Source organism: Chanos chanos, chromosome 11 (genome assembly GCF_902362185.1).
Source record: "Chanos chanos chromosome 11, fChaCha1.1, whole genome shotgun sequence".
In the NCBI taxonomy this organism is placed as follows: Eukaryota; Metazoa; Chordata; class Actinopteri; order Gonorynchiformes; family Chanidae; genus Chanos; species Chanos chanos.
This window is the reverse complement of record NC_044505.1, coordinates 25392846-25415200: the sequence shown is the minus strand read 5'-3', so window position 1 is coordinate 25415200 and position 22355 is coordinate 25392846. Positions and strand designations below refer to the sequence as shown.

The 22355-nt window shown below is 40.0% G+C and overlaps 1 protein-coding gene across 1 annotated transcript in view; it reads left to right on the top strand.

The window, feature by feature from the left end:
* ank2a (ankyrin 2a, neuronal) overlaps positions 1–22355 on the top strand; it is a 68961-nt gene that overhangs the window by 33244 nt on the left and 13362 nt on the right. The window contains 17 exon segments of the mRNA XM_030787891.1: positions 9502–9713; positions 10110–10317; positions 10952–11048; positions 11393–11621; positions 13251–13376; positions 13609–13731; positions 13894–13926; positions 14404–14425; positions 15932–19788; positions 19981–20034; positions 20036–20229; positions 20519–20649; positions 21424–21434; positions 21437–21466; positions 21468–21504; positions 21801–21932; positions 22148–22288. Coding sequence (XP_030643751.1) covers positions 9502–9713; positions 10110–10317; positions 10952–11048; positions 11393–11621; positions 13251–13376; positions 13609–13731; positions 13894–13926; positions 14404–14425; positions 15932–19788; positions 19981–20034; positions 20036–20229; positions 20519–20649; positions 21424–21434; positions 21437–21466; positions 21468–21504; positions 21801–21932; positions 22148–22288 — 5637 coding nt within the window.

Sequence of the window (22355 nt, the reverse complement as noted above, 5' to 3'; positions counted from 1 at the left end):
CACTTTCATCATTACACACCCACAGACACTCTCACCATTACACACCCACAGACACTTTCACCATTACACACCCACAGACACTCTCACCATTACACACCCACAGACACTTTCATCATTACACACCCACAGACACTCTCACCATTACACACCCACAGACACTTTCACCATTACACACCCACAGACACTCTCACCATTACACACCCACAGACATTCTCACCATTACACACCCACAGACATTCTCACCATTACACACCCACAGACATTCTCATCATTACACACCCACAGACACTTTCACCATTACACACCCACAGACACTCTCACCATTACACACCCACAGACACTTTCACCATTACACACCCACAGACACTCTCACCATTACACACCCACAGACACTTTCATCATTACACACCCACAGACACTCTCACATTACACACCCACAGACATTCTCACCATTACACACCCACAGACACTTACAGACACTCTCACCATGACACACCCACAGACACTCTCACCATTACACACCCACAGACACTCTCACCATAACACACCCACAGACACTCTCACCATGACACACCCACAGACACTCTCACCATGACACACCCACAGACACTCTCACCATTACACACCCACAGACACTCTCACCATGACACACCCACAGACACTCTCACCATGACACACCCACAGACACTCTCACCATTACACACCCACAGACACTCTCACCATTACACACCCACAGACACTTACAGACACTCTCACCATTACACACCCACAGACACTTTCACCATTACACACCCACAGACACTCTCACCATTACACACCCACAGACACTTTCACCATTACACCACCACAGACACTCTCACCATTACACACCCACAGACACTTACAGACACTTTCACCATTACACACCCACAGACACTCTCACATTACACACCCACAGACACTTTCACATTACACACCCACAGACACTTTCACCATTACACACCCACAGACACTTACAGACACTCTCACCATTACACACCCACAGACACTTTCACCATTACACACCCACAGACACTTTCACCATTACACACCCACAGACACTCTCACATTACACACCCACAGACACTTTCACCATTACACACCCACAGACACTTACAGACACTCTCACCATGACACACCCACAGACACTCTCACCATTACTCATCCACAGACACTCTCACCATTACACACCCACAGACACTTACAAACACTCTCACCATGACACACCCACAGACACTCTCACCATTACACACCCACAGACACTCTCACCATTACACACCCACAGACACTTACAGACACTTTCACCATTACACACCCACAGACACTTTCACCATTACACACCCACAGACACTCTCACCATTACACACCCACAGACACTTTCACCATTACACCACCACAGACACTTTCACCATTACACACCCACAGACACTTTCACCATTACACACCCACAGACACTCTCACCATTACACACCCACAGACACTTTCATCATTACACACCCACAGACACTCTCACCATTACACACCCACAGACACTTTCACCATTACACACCCACAGACACTCTCACCATTACACACCCACAGACACTTTCATCATTACACACCCACAGACACTCTCACCATTACACACCCACAGACACTTTCACCATTACACACCCACAGACACTCTCACCATTACACACCCACAGACACTTTCACCATTACACACCCACAGACATTCTCACCATTACACACCCACAGACACTCTCACCATTACACACCCACAGACACTCTCACCATGACACACCCACAGACATTCTCACCATGACACACACTGCGTGAAAAGAGGTGTATTCGGCCTGGAATACTCCTGTATATTCCCGGATACTCCACAGCTTATCGGCTGTATCCGGCAGTTTGCAGCTCTGTTACGCGGCATGGAATACTCCTGAATATGTACCGTGTTTTGGGGTCTGCCTAGAGCCCTTAGTTGCCATGGTGAATAATCCTTTGGGGGTGCTTGGAAGGGAACATTTGCACTTCACACCTTGGGCCACCAGGTATCCTGCAATTGGTCAAAAGTCTTTCTTTGGATTGGTGGAGCAATGTCTTGCCCCTCCTCTAAAACCCTTCCCCATTGGTCCATTGTGGGTCCCCAGAAATGAATTCATATGGTTTATGTAATAATAATAATTATTATTATTATTATTATTATTGGTGGTGGTGTTGTTTTATGTTCATAGGTAGATTGTATAGATAGTCTGGCAAACAAAAATGAATTACACAAATTTTATTATAAATAAAGCAAATACAGTATAATATAAGACATATAAATTGACAATTATATATATATATATATATATATATATATATATATATATATATATATATATATAATCAATGTACAATATATAACAGAATAGAATACATTAGAACAGAATATACTGTAATATCATAGTATATAATACAAATGCTTTTGGGAGCATAAATGAAACTCTAAATGTTGAGCATTCCCAAGAACAACCCAGCTTCCGCGGTCTCTATTCTGTAGCACCCCACACAGTGCAGACAACTCTGTGCTAGGCGGGAGGACCCACGCTGGCCTTCCATCCAAGATGGCGGCGTCCCCTTCAGAAATTATATCTACTGATGCGGTCCTCCATATGGCAGCCTCCTCCTCAGTTTAAAGAACACTAGCTCTGGCCTTGAGCAGATGCAAAACACAGTGAAAACAGAAATTAGATAACTGAAAATAGCAAATGGAGAAAAAGTCTAAGAACTACTAGGGAAATGATGTTTTGACTTACCCTTCTCCTCCTTTGCCTCGTTCGAGTGGCGATCCTGCCCCCCTCTTTGTTCTCTGGATTCACCCGGTAACTCTTTCGAATAGTCTCAATCGGTCTTTCAGGATGCTAGAGAGAAAAAAAAGCGGAGAAGGAAGGAAGATTGATTAAAAGTTCGTTTAGAATTCCAAGCACTGCTATGAAACAATCGCGACGATATAGTCTACCAACAAAACACGCTGTCCTACCTTGTCCGTGGATCATATCTGTGCGTGTTGTTTTCAACATTATGCATTATCCGCACAGCTTCCTGTAGAAGCAAAATTAATACAAGAGTTAAATTCAACCACATTAAGAGATAAAGCAGATAAAGAAATGTGAACGTATCAGAATGCGCGGCAGTCAAAGACGAAAGCCAGAAGGCTACAGAAATAAACTTACCGAAACAGAGTTATTCCCCGCTCGTCTTCTTTTCTCGGGCAGACTCCTCTTGCGCCTCTTTGATGGGACTCCATCCTGTCCAACCGCCGAATAACATTCTCCATGAACGTTTACTGCTGTTCAGACATCTTCTTAAAAATGCATTTAACGGGGACACCAGTTGTTTGTTTTCGTTCGGACTCGGCGTTGGAAAAATTGGATATTCCCGGCGCACGAGTAGCCTCTCCACTCCGCTGTCCGTTCGAAAACTTAAGTGTTCTTTTGCAAGCCATCTTCAAAATGCACACTATCGACATAATACGGAGTACAACTTCTGTAATCCTTCAGTGACTCGCCTCTCCTTACCTTACTACAGGTAACCCCTTCCCCAAAGCAAATTTCGCGCTGCAGTTGCACACAATGCTATTGGTTACTGTCACTCTACGCCATGCACGCACAGAAAACTGATTGGACAGGACTCAACCTTAGATTCTAAGTCGGTGGTTTGAAAACAGGGCGCGTCCTCGTACTGAGGAGAAACATTCCGAACAAACAAGCGAGAATCAACAACAAAAACTCCTATGCCCTGCAAACTTTTTTTTTTTTTAAAGTCCTGTATCCTTTGTCCCGCATCCCTCATACTGAGATAATGTCCCGCATTTTCGCTGGTCGTTTGATTTTTAACTGTCAGAAATAAAAAATATATGGATCCATTATTTTACCCGCCCGCACATGAGCATAGTTTCTAATCTATTTTAATAGCGCTGTGCCAAAAGCAGTAAAAATGCAACATAGGCGAGTTTTTTTAAAAGCCTTGCTTTCACCAAATGGCTGAGAGGAGTGCGTTGAGGGCGGTCATCAAGAGTCTGTGGCGGCCGTCAATCAAACTGTGCAGCTGTGGGGCCGACGAATTTCTTTGCTACGACACAAAAACCAAACTTAGTAAAACTTTACAGATAGGAAGATAAACGCTGTCAGCCGACGTCATGGTCAAAAAGAAAGGAAAAAGTTCTTTTATCCCTTCTGACCATGCTTCTCATCCAATAGAGATTTTGGCTTGATATAAAGATTTGCGTTGAAATTGTTTTATTTTATGTAATATTTTATTTTGAGCCTTATTTATTCTTATAGTTGGATTTGGTCAGGGGTTTAACTTGAAAGACTTGAGCTGTATGATGCCTGCTGCTTTGCTTAAGTACAGTTGCTTTTGATGAGCCTGTAATGGCCAATGCATGTTGGATGTCTATCAATGCAAGTGTATACAAGTGTTTCTTATACAGTTAGACTGACATTATATCTAAGTTTTACATCATCTCTCAGCATTAGTAACATGTCCCATATTGTCCCACACAAACTTACTACTTGTCCCCCATTTGGTCTGTTTGCATCTGGTCACCCTGTACCTTTGACCCCAAGTAAAGGACAGTTGCATAACCATCAAATATGTAATTAATGAACCTCTCATTTAGACCCTTTTAAATTATGTTTTCAGTGTGTTTTTGTATGCTCCATTTGAAGTGTCCATTGTAATTTAGCTGCACGACAGAGCAATGACATTAAAGGCTACATGGGCCTACCACTGCTATATTATACACCATGCAACACCTAAGAAGTTTGTGTGGTTATCAAAATATCGGCTAAATATTACATATAGGCTAACTGATAGAAAGTTACAGTGAGGAAGGGGGGCAGGCTTCTATACCCAGTCCCACCTAGACCACTGACTGTTATTAGCATTTGAAAGGCCAAGCCATCAGCTAACGACTGTGGTCACGCGGATGCCTGAAAACTGCCGTCTAACAGCTGTATTCGGACATTTGCGGGAGTTTTCAGGTCCGCATGACAAAGTTCTGCGGGCATCCGAATACCTCCGGAAAACAGCAGGTTTAGCGGAAGTTTACTCTGTCAGGATATTTCCGAATACACCACTTTTCACGCAGTGACACCCACAGACACTCTCACCATTACACACCCACAGACACTCTCACCATTACACACCCACAGACATTCTCACCATTACACACCCACAGACATTCTCATCATTACACACCCACAGACACTTTCACCATTACACACCCACAGACACTTTCACCATTACACACCCACAGACACTTTCACCATTACACACCCACAGACACTTACAGACACTCTCACCATTACACACCCACAGACACTCTCACATTACACACCCACAGACACTTTCACATTACACACCAACAGACACTTTCACCATTACACACCCACAGACATTTACAGACACTCTCACCATTACACACCCACAGACACTTACAGACACTCTCACTATTACACACCCACAGACACTCTCACATTACACACCCACAGACACTTTCACATTACACACCCACAGACACTTTCACCATTACACACCCACAGACACTTACAGACACTTTCACCATTACACACCCACAGACACTTACAGACACTCTCACCATTACACACCCACAGACACTCTCACATTACACACCCACAGACACTTTCACATTACACACCCACAGACACTTTCACCATTACACACCCACAGACACTTACAGACACTCTCACCATTACACACCCACAGACACTTTCACCATTACACACCCACAGACACTCTCACCATTACACACCCACAAACACTTTCACCATTACACACCCACAGACACTCTCACCATTACACACCCACAGACACTTTCACCATTACACACCCACAGACACTCTCACATTACACACCCACAGACACTCTCACCATTACACACCCACAGACACTCTCACCATTACACACCCACAGACACTTTCACCATTACACCACCACAGACACTTACAGACACTTTCACCATGACACACCCACAGACACTCTCACATTACACACCCACAGACACTCTCACCATGACACACCCACAGACACTCTCATCATTACACACCCACAGACACTTTCACCGTTACTTGCAGAGGTATCAGAGAGGTTTTAGTTTGATGGATTTGAAACAGATCATAGCGACAGCTGCACTAGTCATAAAGCGAAGTAATGAAGAAATGGAAAATAATTTTGAAATCCAAACACTAAAGCATAAAATGAGGACAGATTCCGTTACAAATAATATGAAAACTGTAATAATAACGTCATTATTTTTCTTCTTCTTCTTGTTTAAAATCTTATGCTTCACACAAATTAAATAACAGAATATACAGAAAGTTCTTTTTTAAACTGCAGCTAAAAAAATATACATCAGTATGAAAATTATAATAAGAATAAGAGTAATTTTAACTGCTTTAAATCTCTTTATCACAACATTAACTTGAGTACTTAATTACTTGTTTGCTTATTTATATCTTCAATTAGATGAGCAATTAAATGATTACTTATATAAATTGTTAAACTGGTGTTTTATCAATCAACTAATATTGGCCTATAGAACGTACAATTATACCTATTAAAATTTTGATTCCAGGGTGCCTCTCCCAGTGGTCACAAAGAATAGTCAAGGCTATTCTGATATTTCAACAAATTTTTAAAATACTTTTTACGTTAGTGGCAGAACTGCATGGGCCAGATAAATCTTTGTGCTCACTTTTAGCTACCGCTTTCCAACTTGACCGTTGATAATGAGTACAGAGAGCAGACGGGTTACTCTCAAAGCAGTTTTTGACTTCCCGTGATCATAAACTCCCTGCTTAGGGCCCCTCAAGCCTGCAAGCCTACACTGAGTAACCTCAGAAAGAGTTGCTCTCACCCTTCGAGTGTAAAAGAACAAGTTCTCAGGAGCATTCAAACAGTATGGAGCATCAGGGGTGCACTCTTAACCTGCTGAGACAAAGATGTTTCTGGATAAGTAGGTGCAATGATGTAGCATAATGGGTCAGGAAATTTCAAAGATGCATCATAGCTTAAATGTCACATTCCCACAAAGATACATGCCCCACTGAAGTCATTACTGACAGTTACATAAGAATTATTGACAGTTACATAAGAATTACTGACAGTTACGTGCTGTGGTACCACAGCAAGAATCCTTCACAAAGAGTGAATAAAGAAGTGTGCTGTACTTTAGACCAGGGTTGGAGCAGTGAGGTGAGGTGGAAACTACACAATTTAAACACTTTAGCAGAACACAATGAAAACATGGGGTTGTGTCTTCCAGTGAACTGTATGATGTTATCAAATTTCTGTAATGCAATTTCAGCTAAAACAGCAGTTATCTCTATGTGGGTGTCTTTGTTAGATTTCTCTTTTATTCCAATAATGCATCAATTAGATCTTTTTTAAAACATTCAGATGTCCTGAGTTTTGACAACAACAACTAGTGTTTAGTTCTGTGTTTTTATTTTTGAAGTCTTAAGTTTCCGCAGCACAATAATGAGGCTGTTTCCAGTCCTGAGACTGGTTCACGTGGGCCCACTCATTCTGTACTCTAGTTCTCTGTCCTCTTAATCAAATTGTTTTGAGTTGTGAGCTGCATTTGATCTGTTCCATGTGATCTCAGCTTCTCAGTGGGCTTGAATCTGACATGAGCTGAATCTCGTGTCTTTTGATTGAATGTCTGTGACACGGTCATACTCAGTATCTGCTTATCTTAACAAAGGTGATAAGGTAATTTTATCATATTTTATCAAAGCTAGGTGGTATGGTAATTGGAGGTACACTCAAAAAAATGATTCAGGACCTTCTTAGAGGTGCCACCTTCTTTGAGGTGACATATCATTTGGTGAATTAAAATCTATTCATTTAAGAATTTTAAGTATTTGTTTTTAATGTGTTTATTTATTTATTTTCGTTCGGACGATGCCAAATGAGTGAGTTTAATTTGGCCACTGCCCTGTGCGCATGTGCCAGATCTCGCGCAACTCAGTCTCTCAGGAGGCGTCTGAACGTACATATATCATTGTCCGCTGCACGAATTTTGGAAATGTAGTATGGCAGGGGAGGACTAATTAATATTTATATACGAGGGGCTACATGATTTGACAAAACATTCCTGCTCGTACACGTCGCGGGCGTGCACAAAGCCTTTCAAAACCATGGCAACCCTAAACTGCGGTCATCACAGAATTCGCCCAGAGAAAATTTAAATCTTATTGACTCCTACTGACTTCAGACATTAGACATCCTGAAATGCTTCAGGTAAGGTATGTACACGTTAATGATCTCTTTAGAGAGAGCATGACAATTAAGTGGTGTTATATTTGCCAGAAACTTTACAGTAAATTTGTTGGTCGTTTCGTTTGCTGTGTTCGGAAATGACCCGCCACTCTGTTTAACAGTTGACAATCACATAAGATCATTAAGGCCTTCATGCTCTTTTTATGTGATTGTCGGCAATCACATATTGTTCTTCTTAAGTTTTATTATTATGTGTTCTTAAGTTTTGTTCTTAAGTTTTATTATGTGATTGCGTAAGCACATAACTTAAATTTCATTATTATTCCGGGCGATTTTGACGCCCTCTCTACTCCCGCAGTTTTGGCGATATCGATCCCATTCCAGCGGTAGCAGGTCCATCCTAATGTCCAGTAGTGTGCTTGTTTACAGCTAACTGATCGGTCCACTCCACTTCACTCGAATTGCCATTTTTAATCGCTTTTCCCCCAATTTGAATGTAACCGGGAGACACTAGGACCAGGGGAAAAAACAACGACTCAACACGTTGTTTAGTTGAAATGATTGGTTTACGTGCATGTTTGATATTTTGTAAGAATGCTGTGTGAGGCAAGCAGGACCCGAGGTGATGTAATGTAGCCTATTGTTATAGTAATGTAATGAAACTCTCTTAAGGTGTTTTCGATTTTAACAATACCATTTGTTTTTTAAGTTATTAATGTGTTTGCTGAATGTACATCGCCAAACAATTGACAGCAAAGCTCGTGATCTGCTGGGTTAAAAAAACTCACATAGCCAGCGCGTCGCTGTCTGTAGCTGACAATTTTTGGTTCTTTGCACAAGGTTAAATCAATTTCTAATAGGAATATTTGCTCTTTTTTTTAAGCATTTTGATTGTTGACTGTTTGATTGATCAGTTCACTCGCTTTTTTATTGCTGTTTTTAAGCGCTTATTTTCCCATTGAAGTGAATGGGGAAGTTTTTCTGCTTAACTTGCATACATATAATCACATATGAATACACATAAATACATAAAAATGTCAGTATTTATATCTTTATCTATTTATCATGTTAATGCATAGGTAGAACCAGCGAGGGGAGGAGACAAGATCATTACAGTAACCTTGGTAAAATAAAGCAGAAATGAAAAGCATTGCATATTCATGTTATGGTGCAAACCATTGCCAACATACTGTCCTGTCTTTCAAACAGAGCTGGATGCTCCAGAGGAGCTTGAGAAGAAGAGGATCTGTCGGATCATCACCAGAGATTTTCCACAGTACTTTGCTGTGGTTTCGCGCATCAAACAGGACAGTCACCTGATTGGGCCAGAGGGTGGTGTTTTAAGCAGTTCTTTGGTGCCCCAGGTCCAGGCCATCTTCCCAGAGGGAGCCCTCACTAAGAGGATCCGTGTGGGCCTCCAGGTGCCATAGTTTTCTGGATGCCTATGTCTCTTTATGTTGCACAGGACAGTCTGTGCAGATATGGAATTAATGAGGTACCCATAAATGCAGAGGATTAGAGTTAGTTTGAAGTATCAGGTTTAGTGTACATATCACCACAAGACATGTCTTTTGTAAGCAAATTTGAGAATACTCACACATATACTCTAATGAATTTCAAAATACATGATACTATTGAGGGTAATATTCACGTCTTACAAAATCACAATAGTTTTGTGGCTCTACTGTTCAGTAATACGGTTTTGCTGTCTTGCTCAGTGAGCATACTTGCTCATTAAGTATTTTGCAGGTCATTCATTGTACACCATTAGACTAACTCTTCATTCATTTTAAGTTCTGGATCTCATCCTCTACTAGGTCCAGCCAATTGACGTGGAACTGGTGAGAAGAATTTTGGGTAATAAGGCTACATTCAGCCCTATTGTTACCTTGGAGCCCAGGAGGAGGAAGTTCCACAAACCAATTACTATGACAATCCCAGTCCCCAGTACCTCAACCAATGATGCAGCAAATAGTGAGTTTGGAGGAGACAGTCCAACCCTGAGACTGCTGTGTAGCATAACTGGTGAGCAGAATTCACAAGAAAAATAATACTGAATTTGCATTTAACCAGTGTCTTTGCTATGTTTCTGAATTAGTTTTAGTCTTGTATTTAGACTAAATCATATTTCTATGTGGATTGCGCTCTTAGTCATGATATTTTCATCGATTTATGAAAAGAACAGTGACTGAAATTGAATAAAGGCTTCGTTTCATTTCTTGTATACTTGTAATGCTAAATAAGTGGTACTTTAGCTAAACAAATGGAAGCTTTGCCCCGTATGTAAGCACAGCCATATACGACACATGCACTTTTGAAATGTGTTACATCCAAAGCAAGAATCATCATTCCATTCAAACAGAAATGGAACGAATCCGCGCACTGTCTGACTCATTTTAGTATGTGTTCATATATATGTATATATATATATATATATATATATATATATATATATATATATATATATATATATATATATATTCTCATTGTATAATTAGTTATTGTCATCATTCCCAAGCAGAATTTGCTTTGTGTTATCTTTTTGGCCATCATGTTCAAAAACCAAGTTGTCAGGGCATATTTGTCATAATTTCAATCAATGAAAACAACAGTACTTTCAAAGGATGTCCTGGGCAATCATTTGTGATTCTTGTTTCAGGTGGAACCACTCCAGCCCAATGGGAGGACATTACAGGATCCACACCTCTAACATTTGTCAACAAATGTGTGTCTTTCACAACTAATGTATCAGCAAGGTAACTATCTCAAAAGATAGGTCAGGAAAAATAACCTCTCTATTCTAACATGGTCGTCACGTGAGAGAAAAACAAAAGCTTTAGAGATGGACTCAACCATACTCATTATAATCAGACTAGATTTTAAGGTAATAATCGAAAAGTAATATAATCAGTTCATGTAATTGTGTTCTTTAAGACCTCTCAACAAGAAGTAAATATGAAAAGTTGTGCAGATGTAAGAGCTGTGGAGGTGAAACTGTACCTTGGATGGTGTATGTATGATACATTGATGGATGAGAGAGCTGTCTTTGAGACATGCGTTACTTACTGCTTAGCTAAATTGATTAACTCTGCCTTCACAGGTTCTGGCTGATAGACTGCAGACAGATCCAGGAGTCAATGAACTTTGGCACTCAAGTGTATCAAGAGATTATCTGTGTACCCTACATGGCCAAATTTGTAATCTTTGCCAAAACGTTGGATCCAATTGAAGCACGACTTCGCTGCTTCTGCATGACCGATGACAAAATGGACAAGACCCTGGAGCAGCAGGAGAATTTCACTGAGGTGGCACGAAGTCGAGATGTAGAGGTGTGTAGAAAAAAGCGTAGATGGGAATGATAAAATAAAACAAATCTTTAAAGTGAAGACTTTTGAATTAACTAAAGAATCAGGTTATTCTGAAGAATTCCTGTTCTTGCACTACATCCTCAAGAAAACATTCATGAACAAAACAGGTTAGAGCCTTTCAAAAGCTGTTATGTTTGTGAACTGATCACAGTCGACGCCAGAGCAAATCTAACAGGGGGGCATTAGGGTACAACCACGAGGGGGCATTAGAGTACAACCACGGGGGGCATTAGGGTAACCACTGCCGTTCGAGCACTCAATCTATGTTGTAAATGCTTTGATAATATGAATTTGATATAAATGCTTTGATAATATGAGTTTGCCGACAACAACCAACACACCAACCCGGTTCCAATTTCAAAACATGCTGCAAAATCTTTTTCTTACACACACACACACACACACACACACACACACACACACAGCGCATTGTGCACCCACACTGCAGAAAATATGGCCTAGGTGCAAGCCATGTCTCTCTTTCTCTCTCTCTCTCTCTCTCTCTCTCTCTCTCTCTCATGCACGCACACACACACACACACACACACACACACACTGCACTGTGTGCGTCATTAGAACATCATTTGAAATAGACTATATACTCAAATAAATGCAGACAAACCCAAAAAACATTCAACATTTTGTGTAATAATCATGAAAGCCAAGTTTGGCATAATAGAGTGAATCAAATGCATGGTTTATCTGCAGGTGGTGAGGGTTGTTGCTGAAACTCCTAAGAATGCTAAGAATGATGTCCTTCCACTTGTTTGTGCCATTTTCTTATATCCATTTCTGTTTGAAGTGCAGCCTGTTAGTTGTTTGCTCTCACTGAAACATATTAGCGTGAAGCGCCGTGTGACTTGCTAATGCTAACTGTACGTTATGCGCATGCTTATCTTGGTGTAATGACAACAAATCAAACCAGCAGCACCAAAGCACCAGACCAGTGAGCATACTACTTCCCCAGTGGGGTTGTTCTTTTTCTTTTCTAATTTTTATCTTTATTTTCACTTTCAATATTGTCAATATAAATTAATTAATAAAATGCAAAGTTTGGTACCAAAGGCCTGTCCTGGCCGGGGGGGGAGGGTACGATGACTCTTTTGTGGGGAGTATGGCCCGTGAATGCCCCCCCTTGACGACAACCCTGAATCTGATTTCCAAATGCTATCAGGGAAACAGCTGGAAATGGCCCCTGTCTGTGACTGGCTGCAGAAGATGTTTATTGTCAAATGTTTATTTGACTTATCATTAACATTTGTGCTTTCAGCTGTCCCTTACTTAAAAAACAGTATTATGGCTCAAACCAGGAACACTCAGTTATTACCTGAATTCTGGTACGAAATAAGATGAGAGAACAGCATTGAATACAAATACAAACCAGCTACCTTTGTCAATAAATTGTTCTTATCCAGTTAACACAGAAAAGAAGAAAAAAAAAAACCATCATATAAAAAGTTTTCAAATATTTATGTATATCGTTTTTGTTTTGTTTAGGTGAAATGCAATTCTTTGCTGTTTTTGACTCTCTTTTCAAAGACCTTTAAAATAATGTGTATTACAGCAAGGAAGATGTGATTATTTTTACAGGTACTTGAGGGAAAGCCCATCTATGCAGACTGTTTTGGTAACCTGGTGCCTTTGACCAAAAGTGGACAACACCACGTGTTCAGCTTCTTTGCATTCAAGGAGAACAGGCTGGCGCTTTTTGTTAAAGTAGGCACATTTGTTTGCACAGCAACATAATAACCCCCACCCCCACCCACACACGCACCCACACGCACACACACACCAACACACACACAAACACATACACAAACACACAAAAACAGGTAATGCATGCATTGAGTAAACATTTGTGTTTTTATTCATTTATTCATTGATTTTATTAATTGATTTCATTGGTTGAGCAAATTATTGATTGAATTTTTCTTGTATTTTTCAAAAGATTCGTGACAGCACTCAAGAGCCATGTGGTCGGTTGTCTTTCACAAAGGAACCACGGACTTACAGGAGCCTCCATCACAATGCAATATGCAATCTGAATATCACACTGCCAATTTATTCAAAGGCAAGAATGCACCAATACTCAAAAGACTTTGATACGGCCTTTGTTGTAAAAAGTTAGATAATATTGATAAACAGAGTATATCACTGCATATTAGCCCTTTACTCTTGTGATGCTTGAAGGTCAATTAGCTTAATGCAATGTCTCTCACTTATGTTTTCTCAGGAATCTGATTCAGACCAAGATGCAGATGAAGAGGTAATGTCCATTTACTACACAACATGTAAATCATTTCATTTGCAGTTTTCAGTCAAAGATATCAGAGCTGCATCTTTTGCACTTTCTAAAGCAACATAATAAAATTTGATTAATGTAAATTGAATGATTTATTGTGTTGGGGCTTTATTAATTAATTAATTAATTTATTGATTAATGGGGGGGGGGGGGGGATATAATTGTACTCTCCAGTAAACTGCAAAATGGCTTTGCAGGGAAAAAATACCTGCATGAGAAGCTGTTTGAGCAGTACTGTGCTGTTTTAAAAAATACATCAGAGATTGTTTAGTCGAAATATTGGTCAAATAGAAATGATGAGCCTCAAAAAGGAAAAACTGATAAAATATGACATAAAATGTCAACCTGCACAGTGCACCACTGCACAGTACAGAGAGCAGCAAACCTGTTTTTTTTTTTTTTTTTAAGAAAAGTTTAACTCCCCATTTCTTTCTCTTCCAGAGTGACAAGACACATGAAAAATGTAAGCATTCATAGTGAAACTGTTGGCACATTTGCCTTTTTTACAACTGACAATTACCTATGTCTTGCTGTTAATAGACTATAAATAAAGTCTACAAAAGTATATTTTATATATATATATATAGGTCTAAAAAAGTAAATTATATTAGTTTTATATTCATATATATGTGTGTGTGTGTCTATAAAAGTAAATTATATCAGTTGGTATCAGTTTCTTACATTAAATTGCATGACATATATTGTACCCTTTTATTATTCCACTTGAAGATGTTAATGCATCTAGTATGGACCTCTGGCCAATATGCTATGGCTGATAAACATTCACACTTCTTCCCTTCAGGTTTTTGTTGTTGTTGTTTAATTTTATTTTGTCCATAACCTGACCATATCATTACATTCAATATGCTACAATATTAACCAGACAGCTTTTGCTTTTGATCCAACGAATTCAAAATGTTCTTTAAATATCAAAGGGAAGCATGGCATGCCAAAAGCAATTCTGGAAACCTGAATTCAGCCTCAGTGTAGTGATAAAAAGATTTGCATGACTACAGTACACCAGATGTGTCTGGAATAAAATGGCTGATTTAATTTGCTTGTTTATGATCTGCTTGGTAACTCACCATATCCTTATCGCTTTGCTTTGTATGGAAATAACTTGCCTTACACATATTTTGTCATATGTGTGTTTACATACACAAACTGAGATTAGGTGTGTGTGTTCCTATGTTTAATTTTTGTAAAATTTATGTAACAGGCTTTTCTTTTCTGTCATGAAATTTGAATTTGCTTGACATGATTCATTGTTAGATATGCCCTTGGTCATTTGTTTTTGTCACCACAAACCATTTTATTTATCCCACAGTTTTCTACTCAGCCTGTTTTTCATAGATTTGAAACACATCTTTGATATTCATACTTTATTTTGTTTGTTTGTTTGCCGTTGCCGTTCATTCCTCAGTCTTACCTGGAATTGGTTTATACCTCAGTTTAACAATCAAGTTTAACCATGTAAATAATGTCAGTTTTTACTGATATTGTATTTTTTTCTTTTGACATGAGCTTCTCATGTCAAAACCAATCTTGAGATGCTCCGTTAGTGTCAATCCCCTTTGTGATTCTTTTGTTTTATACACATCCATTAGTTTTTATACAGGTTTCAGGGTTTTTTTGGGGGTTTTTTTTACCTCATTTTCCCCAGTCTGTTGAATTCCCTTTTTTACTGTGTCAAATGTATGAATGGTATCTTCAACACTGAGAATGTGTAAGCAAGTTATTTGCTGCTGTATGTTCCCCATTTATATATTTGCTTTGCTTAGCTGATTTTATGCTAGCCCCAGATCTCTTGGATCCAACCGTCAGTTGTTATGATCCTCTGATTTCTTTCAACTAACTTCATCTCATTTTTCAAGGTGTATTGTAATGCTCCCTGACCATTTCTCCAATGTCTTTTGTCTTCTTCTTTTGCCTTTTGTTGTTTAAATATTTTATCTTTTGGAAATGGAAGATGGTGGTGAAACTGAATCAACAGAATTTTCCACTCTGCAAATTAACATGATTCATGACCCAGCCACATTGGCTAGTCCTGATCTGCTGTCTGAAGTATCTGAAATGAAGGAGGACCTTATGAAAATATCAACTATCCTCACAACTGACTCAGTAGAAGAACTGTATTCAACACATAAAGAAGAGGAATCAAGAACAGGAAGAGTGAATGAGGAGCCCAAAGGGTCTCTCAAAATGGTAGAGAAAGACAAAGAATTGGAGAACATGGGTGATATGTTGCATGGAGAAATCCTCCAAGAAACAGAGGAAGAGGAAACATGCAGAAAATCAAAGATTTTAGAGGACTTCTCAGTAGACCTCAGTAGCACAGAGGTGAAAGCTAAAGAAAAAACCTTTACTGAGAATCAAGAACCGTTTTTTCAGGAAGTCCTAATCACCAGAAATACTAACCCAAAGACATCAAAACCAGCAAAGGACATGACTGAGATGGCCTCATTCCTCAGTGAGGACTTAGAGCAGTACCTTAAGAAAGTACATTTGAAAGCTGATCTGCCACCTGATGAGGAATTTGTACAAGAAACCTTTAAAGAGGTTGTCTTGACTTCTGATGGCAAACGGCATCCTCCTGAAATCAAAAAGCCAGCACGAAGGAAACTTAAAGATAGAGAGTTTGCAAGTGGAAGCTCAGAGGATGAGCTCCAAAGGCTAAGTTCGGAGGAGTCACTGGATGGAGATTTAGTTCTTGGAGCACTTCAGCCAGTTACTGACCAAGTGCCTGCTTCTCCCTTGGTGGTGGAGACCCCTATTGGCTCCATTAAGGACAGAGTCAAAGCCCTCCAAAAGAAAGTTGAGGAAGAGAGAGAAAGTCAAGAGAGAGGGCCTCTACAACTAAATACTCATCACAAAAACTTGTATTCTGTCTCAAAAGAGACACAGGAATCACTACCACCAGTGCAACCTCTAAAATCCCCCAAATCCCCCAGGTCTCAGACTGAAAGGCTTGAGGAGACCATGTCTGTCAGAGAACTGATGATGGCATTTCAAACTGGGCAGGACCCTTCAAAAAGCAAATCTGGTCTTTTTGAACATAAAGCATTAACAACTCTGATGACAAATGCTTCTCACAGCTCTGAGGCAGTAATTTATGATGGACATTGCGGGACTGAAACTCATGAAGTCAGCATGGCCTTGTCCACCCTAGACCCACAAGAAGACACATCACAGGAAAATACAATAACTATCACAGCTCTTCTCACACCAGAACAAACATATTGTGAAGAACTACACAATATTCAGGACAACAATCAGTGTGAGCAGCCATCAGTTAGCCCAGAGATTATCCATTCAGAGGATTTATCAACCAACCCAAGCAAGACTCAAGCTGATGAAGAAAGAAATTTATACCCTGCGCAAAATGATGAGGTTAAAATGTTATTAGGTGCAGAGAGACTTACCTCTGATATGCCAAACACAACCCCAGACATACAATTTCCTCAGGATCCATCAAGTCAAAGTGGAGTACATACAGATGAATCAGTGATCTGTTTTGATGTCATAAAAAATGAGGAACCACAGTTTAGTCCAGACAGATTGCTTTGTTCAGACCAAAAGGTCAAACTCGACCGACAATCATCTGAAGAACCACAGATCAGCCCAGACAGGCGGCCTTCAGAGGACTTTAGTGCTGTCATTAAAGAAGAGCTTGAGGACAGTCCTGAGTATCAGCTGTTTAAGAAGACTTCAATGATACGAGTTTGTAACGACACATACTACAAAGAGATTAACACTACAGAGGACGCAGTAGGAAACAGCGATTCGTGGTCTGCATATCAGCCTCAAGCTACAGTGCAGTTTGCCTCTGATCTGACTGAAATAGAAGAATTTGTTGCTCTTAGTGATATTCAAAATCAGGATTATGATTCTCAGAGGAGTTACAAACATGAAGATGTTAAGGATTCATCTGACACTAGCCAAGGCAGTGAGACCCCACGCAAAAGCTCAGGGGCTGGTGATGAGCATGAGGGGCTGGCTGAGACCTCTCAGACAAGCCCTGAAACCCTCTCTGCCAAAGAGGCTAGATCTCTTTTGGAGAAGGAGAAAGAGACAGAAGCCTCAACGAAAGGCACTGAGTTAGAGCCAGATACTCAGTATCAAATTGGTCAGTCACCTCAGAATCAAGATAACAGGGGAGACCTCAAATCCCCTGAGGATTCTAAAAGAAACCTCCAATTCACCTATCCAGGTTCAACAGAGGAAGATGACATTTCTGAAGATAGCCAAGGAAGAGTAGAATTTGAGGGAGGAGAATGTCATCGTCTTACTGGTATGGTATCTCCCATTAGACTTTCAACTTTAGAAGCTCTGCAACAAGCAACCATTGATGACACTGAAAGCACCAATCATAAACACTCAATTGAGATTAGTCCCACAGAGGAGGATGAGTCTTCTCATAAATCTCCAGACTCTATTGATCCAAGTCCAACCAAGGAGTCTCCATGCCCAGATTCCCTAGAAGGAACTCCGGTTGTGGAAACAACAGGTTTCCCGTTTCCCAAACAGACGTGTTTATCCTTTAGAGACTCTCAAAATACTGATACTTGTTCCACTAGTGACATTCTAGGGGATATAGAGAAAGAAAATGAAATACAAATGAATAGCGGACAACCCAAATCTCCAGAGATCCTAAGGTCTCATGATGACTTGAGATTTGACCCACAGTGCCTTTCTATGACCTTGAAAGCATGTATATCTCTACCAGAGGATGGAAAAATGGAGGAAACTCAAGAAAGCAGCAATATAGAGAAAAGGAAGTTAACGCCTGAGGAGGGCATGTTTAAAATGGCGGCGAAGATCAAAACTTTTGATGAAATGGAAAATGATGCCAGAGTGAGGAGAGGGGTTAGTTTTGAAGATTCTTGTTTTGTTCAAGATATACATGCAGATATACATGCAGAAATACATGCAGTAGAAGAACACCTCATGGATTTTGAGATAGACCTAACCAAAGAGTCAGAGGAAACGGAACACACAGATCTTGAACCAGTCCCTGTACTGTCCTATTCTTTCAGTGAAGCAGATGAGGATGGTTTTGAGGATGCTAAATTACCTCACAAGGAGTTAGGACGCATCACAGTTGACATTCAGGAGTCTAAACTGAAGACATACAATGTACAAGATGATAAAATGCTAGTGCCTGATTCACCAGAGCAAATGAATGACTCTTTACAAAGAAAAATTGAGAAAGAAAATTCTAATGAGTGCCTAGGCATATCTCAGGATAAAGCCTGTGAGATTACTGTGCAGGGTGAAGAACGTGTCATGGTATCAGAGGGGTTCAGAACAGTTATCATGGTTGATGAAGATACAGACACAAAGCACCAACCAAGCCACGAAAAGCTGGCTGACATAGCCTTAACTAATGAAGTAGCTGAAAATGTCTTTAGTGAAATATCACAAGACAGTCAATCTTTTGATGATCATATATTTTCTCCCCTTGAAAGAGAGGAATGCAGTGATGAAAAAGATGAAGTAGAAGAAGAGTCATTAGAAATACCAGAACCCTATAAAGGAGATTTGGTTCCATGGAGTGCCGAGCCAGAAAGTGAATCCTTTAATACATGGGTAGGAGCAGAAGAACAAGAAGCACTGCATTCAGCTACAGATGGGCAATCCCTTGAGACCACACCAAATACACCCTCAGGCCATACCCCATCAGTGGAGGGGGCTCCCGAACCATTTCTCTTCCAGGAGGGAAAGCTATTTGAGATGACCAGAGGTGGTGCTATTGACATGACCAAAAGGAACTTGACAGAAGAGGATGAAGGGTTTGTGTTTTTTCCAATAAATGAACGACCTAGTGTGGGTGTTCCAGCAGAAAAAACAAGTGGTGAATCAGAGGCTCCCTACCCTTTAAGTGAGGATGGCTTGTGTTGAAAAGACACATTCAGATGATACTGTTGGAAGGATATTCTGCTTTGCCCATAGATTCAGATGATTATTCTGTTCAAAGTGAACGAAAAAATCCCACCAAAGGTGAGATTGATTACCCAGATTCTGCAGCAGGAATTTGTTGACACTGCTATGTCCACAGTGGCTAGATCTGTTATACTCAGAGCAGGATCCTGAGTCCTCTGCTTCTTCCCCTGAGGAGGACCAGCACTCTGTTATTGAAATTCCTACACCTAACCATGATGCACCTAAGGATTCATCTCCAGCTGTGACATCTCCCAGAGAGATGTTTTGCCTTGGAGCCCGTCAAATTGGAAATTCCCATGGCTCGTCAAAAAGTGAACATGGACCGCAGGACTAAATCAGGACAGATGTCGACCAAAGAGGCCAGTTCATATCAGAAAAGCGTAGTCACTCAGACAGTGATTGCCTTTCAGTCAAACCAAAGATGTTATCTCCAAATCACATGTCATAGCCAAACTAGGACATGCTCATTTTGCCTTCCAGTAAGGACCAAGACCATTAGCTCTCATGAAGTTCATGCTAAATGTCCATGGGAAACAGAAATTGCAAGTGCATCTGAATATTCAGTCTCCACTGAATACAGCAAACCCCCGTTTGTCTTTTGATACAAAAGCAGGAAATACTTTCAAGAAAAACAGCACAAATCCATAGATGTGGACGTCTTTGAGACGAGGCCTTGCTGGGATGATTCCGTCGAGACTCAAATGCAGCGAATCTCAGGCAGCACTACCCCTGACCAATGTCAAGGTATCTCTGCAAGGCAATTAGCCCATTATTCCTTCCTCCTTTTCCCAAGACACTTCTTAATCTGTATATGACTAATAAAACATTTTCTTTTGGATTTACTTTTGTTTCTGTATTTATGTTTGTGTATTGCATTGTCTGGTGTTATTTATTTTATTCTGCCCTGTGTTCTGTTTTATCTGTTGTGTTGTATTGGCTATGTATTATAATATTATCTGTTATCCATATGTATAACAATGTGAACACTTAAATCTCAAGATTGAGAATTCCTGTTTTGCCAAGAAATTACAGATCTCATGAGCATTAGAATGTGTTTTTATATAATCATAGTATTGCATGTGTGCTTTTTAAGACATGTGACATCAAACCCACAAACAAAAGTGTCACTATTTGCAGAATACAGTTTAGATTTTTATAACAATTTGTTTGTTAATTTGTTTTATTTTTTTTATCTTCATTTTTTTACAATACACCCTTTTCCACCACATGCATGGAGAAATAAGTGTGCAGTCATTTTGTCTACAGTAACACATTCATTCATGAAGCACATGCATTGTCCAAATTTCCTTTCATCAATTCACATTTTAATTTGCGTTGTCTCCGATCATTTAGAATGGATATGAGGCACACCAAATCAGTTAATTTTGATTGCCGTGATGGAGTCACAGTATTACATCAATTGATATAGTGTGTAATTTATTGTATGCTTATAAAACTGTACCGATATTTTTTTTTTAATGTTCCTCTGCTGATGAAATATACTTCTAATACTTGCAGTGACTTGGCACAAGATAATGCTGATAGGAAGGAGGAGACTTTGAGCATTACTTGCAGATCTTCTCGGTTTCAGCTGGACTGGTAAGTGTACAGGGTTGGAGTAAAACAACACTGACACTGAGATACAATGAATAATAGCAGACTGTGATATTTTACACCATTGTTGCCTCATATTGAGAGTCTAGACACCTTTTAAAAAGTATGCAAGTCTTTTACTGAACATTTTGAATTTCATCCTCACATACAAATGCTATAACGCTAATTGCTAGCATGACATACGGGTCCAAAACCCCAGATTCACATATTAAACAGACAGGAAATGAACTTGAGAAAAATGTGTAACAATAAAAGCAATTTATACTTCTTAACATTCTTAGAGCTGGCCAAGGAGCTGGAGTTTACTGAAGATGAGATACAACAGGTGCGTATGGATAACCCAAACTCACTGCAGGAGCAAAGTCATGCACTTTTACAACGCTGGGCTGAGAGAGAGGGGAAGCATGCAACTGGTAAGTGTCTGCCAGACTATTTTTAGACACATTGTCCTCCTAGCAGCAATCAGAACTTTGCTGGAGGTAAAGCCTTGTCCACATTTTTAGCTGCTCATTTTCAAGTTCAAGACTTTGAACTGGCACCATTCTGCTCATGCTCAGCAAACATCTCTGTGCCAAACATCTCTGACCTTCGACTGAATCTGAAATATTTCTTACTTGTTACCCAACAGAGCAATGTTTACTGAAGCGACTTACCACAATTAATCGCATGGACATTGTCCACCTCATTGAGACACAGATGAACAAATCCACCCAAGACCAGACATCCAGAACTTATGCAGAGATTGAGAAGACTCTGGATCACAGTGAAGGTAATGTAGAGCACTAAACCAAACTGGATGAATGATGTTTATCTTGTTATCAGGTAGGTCAGTCACA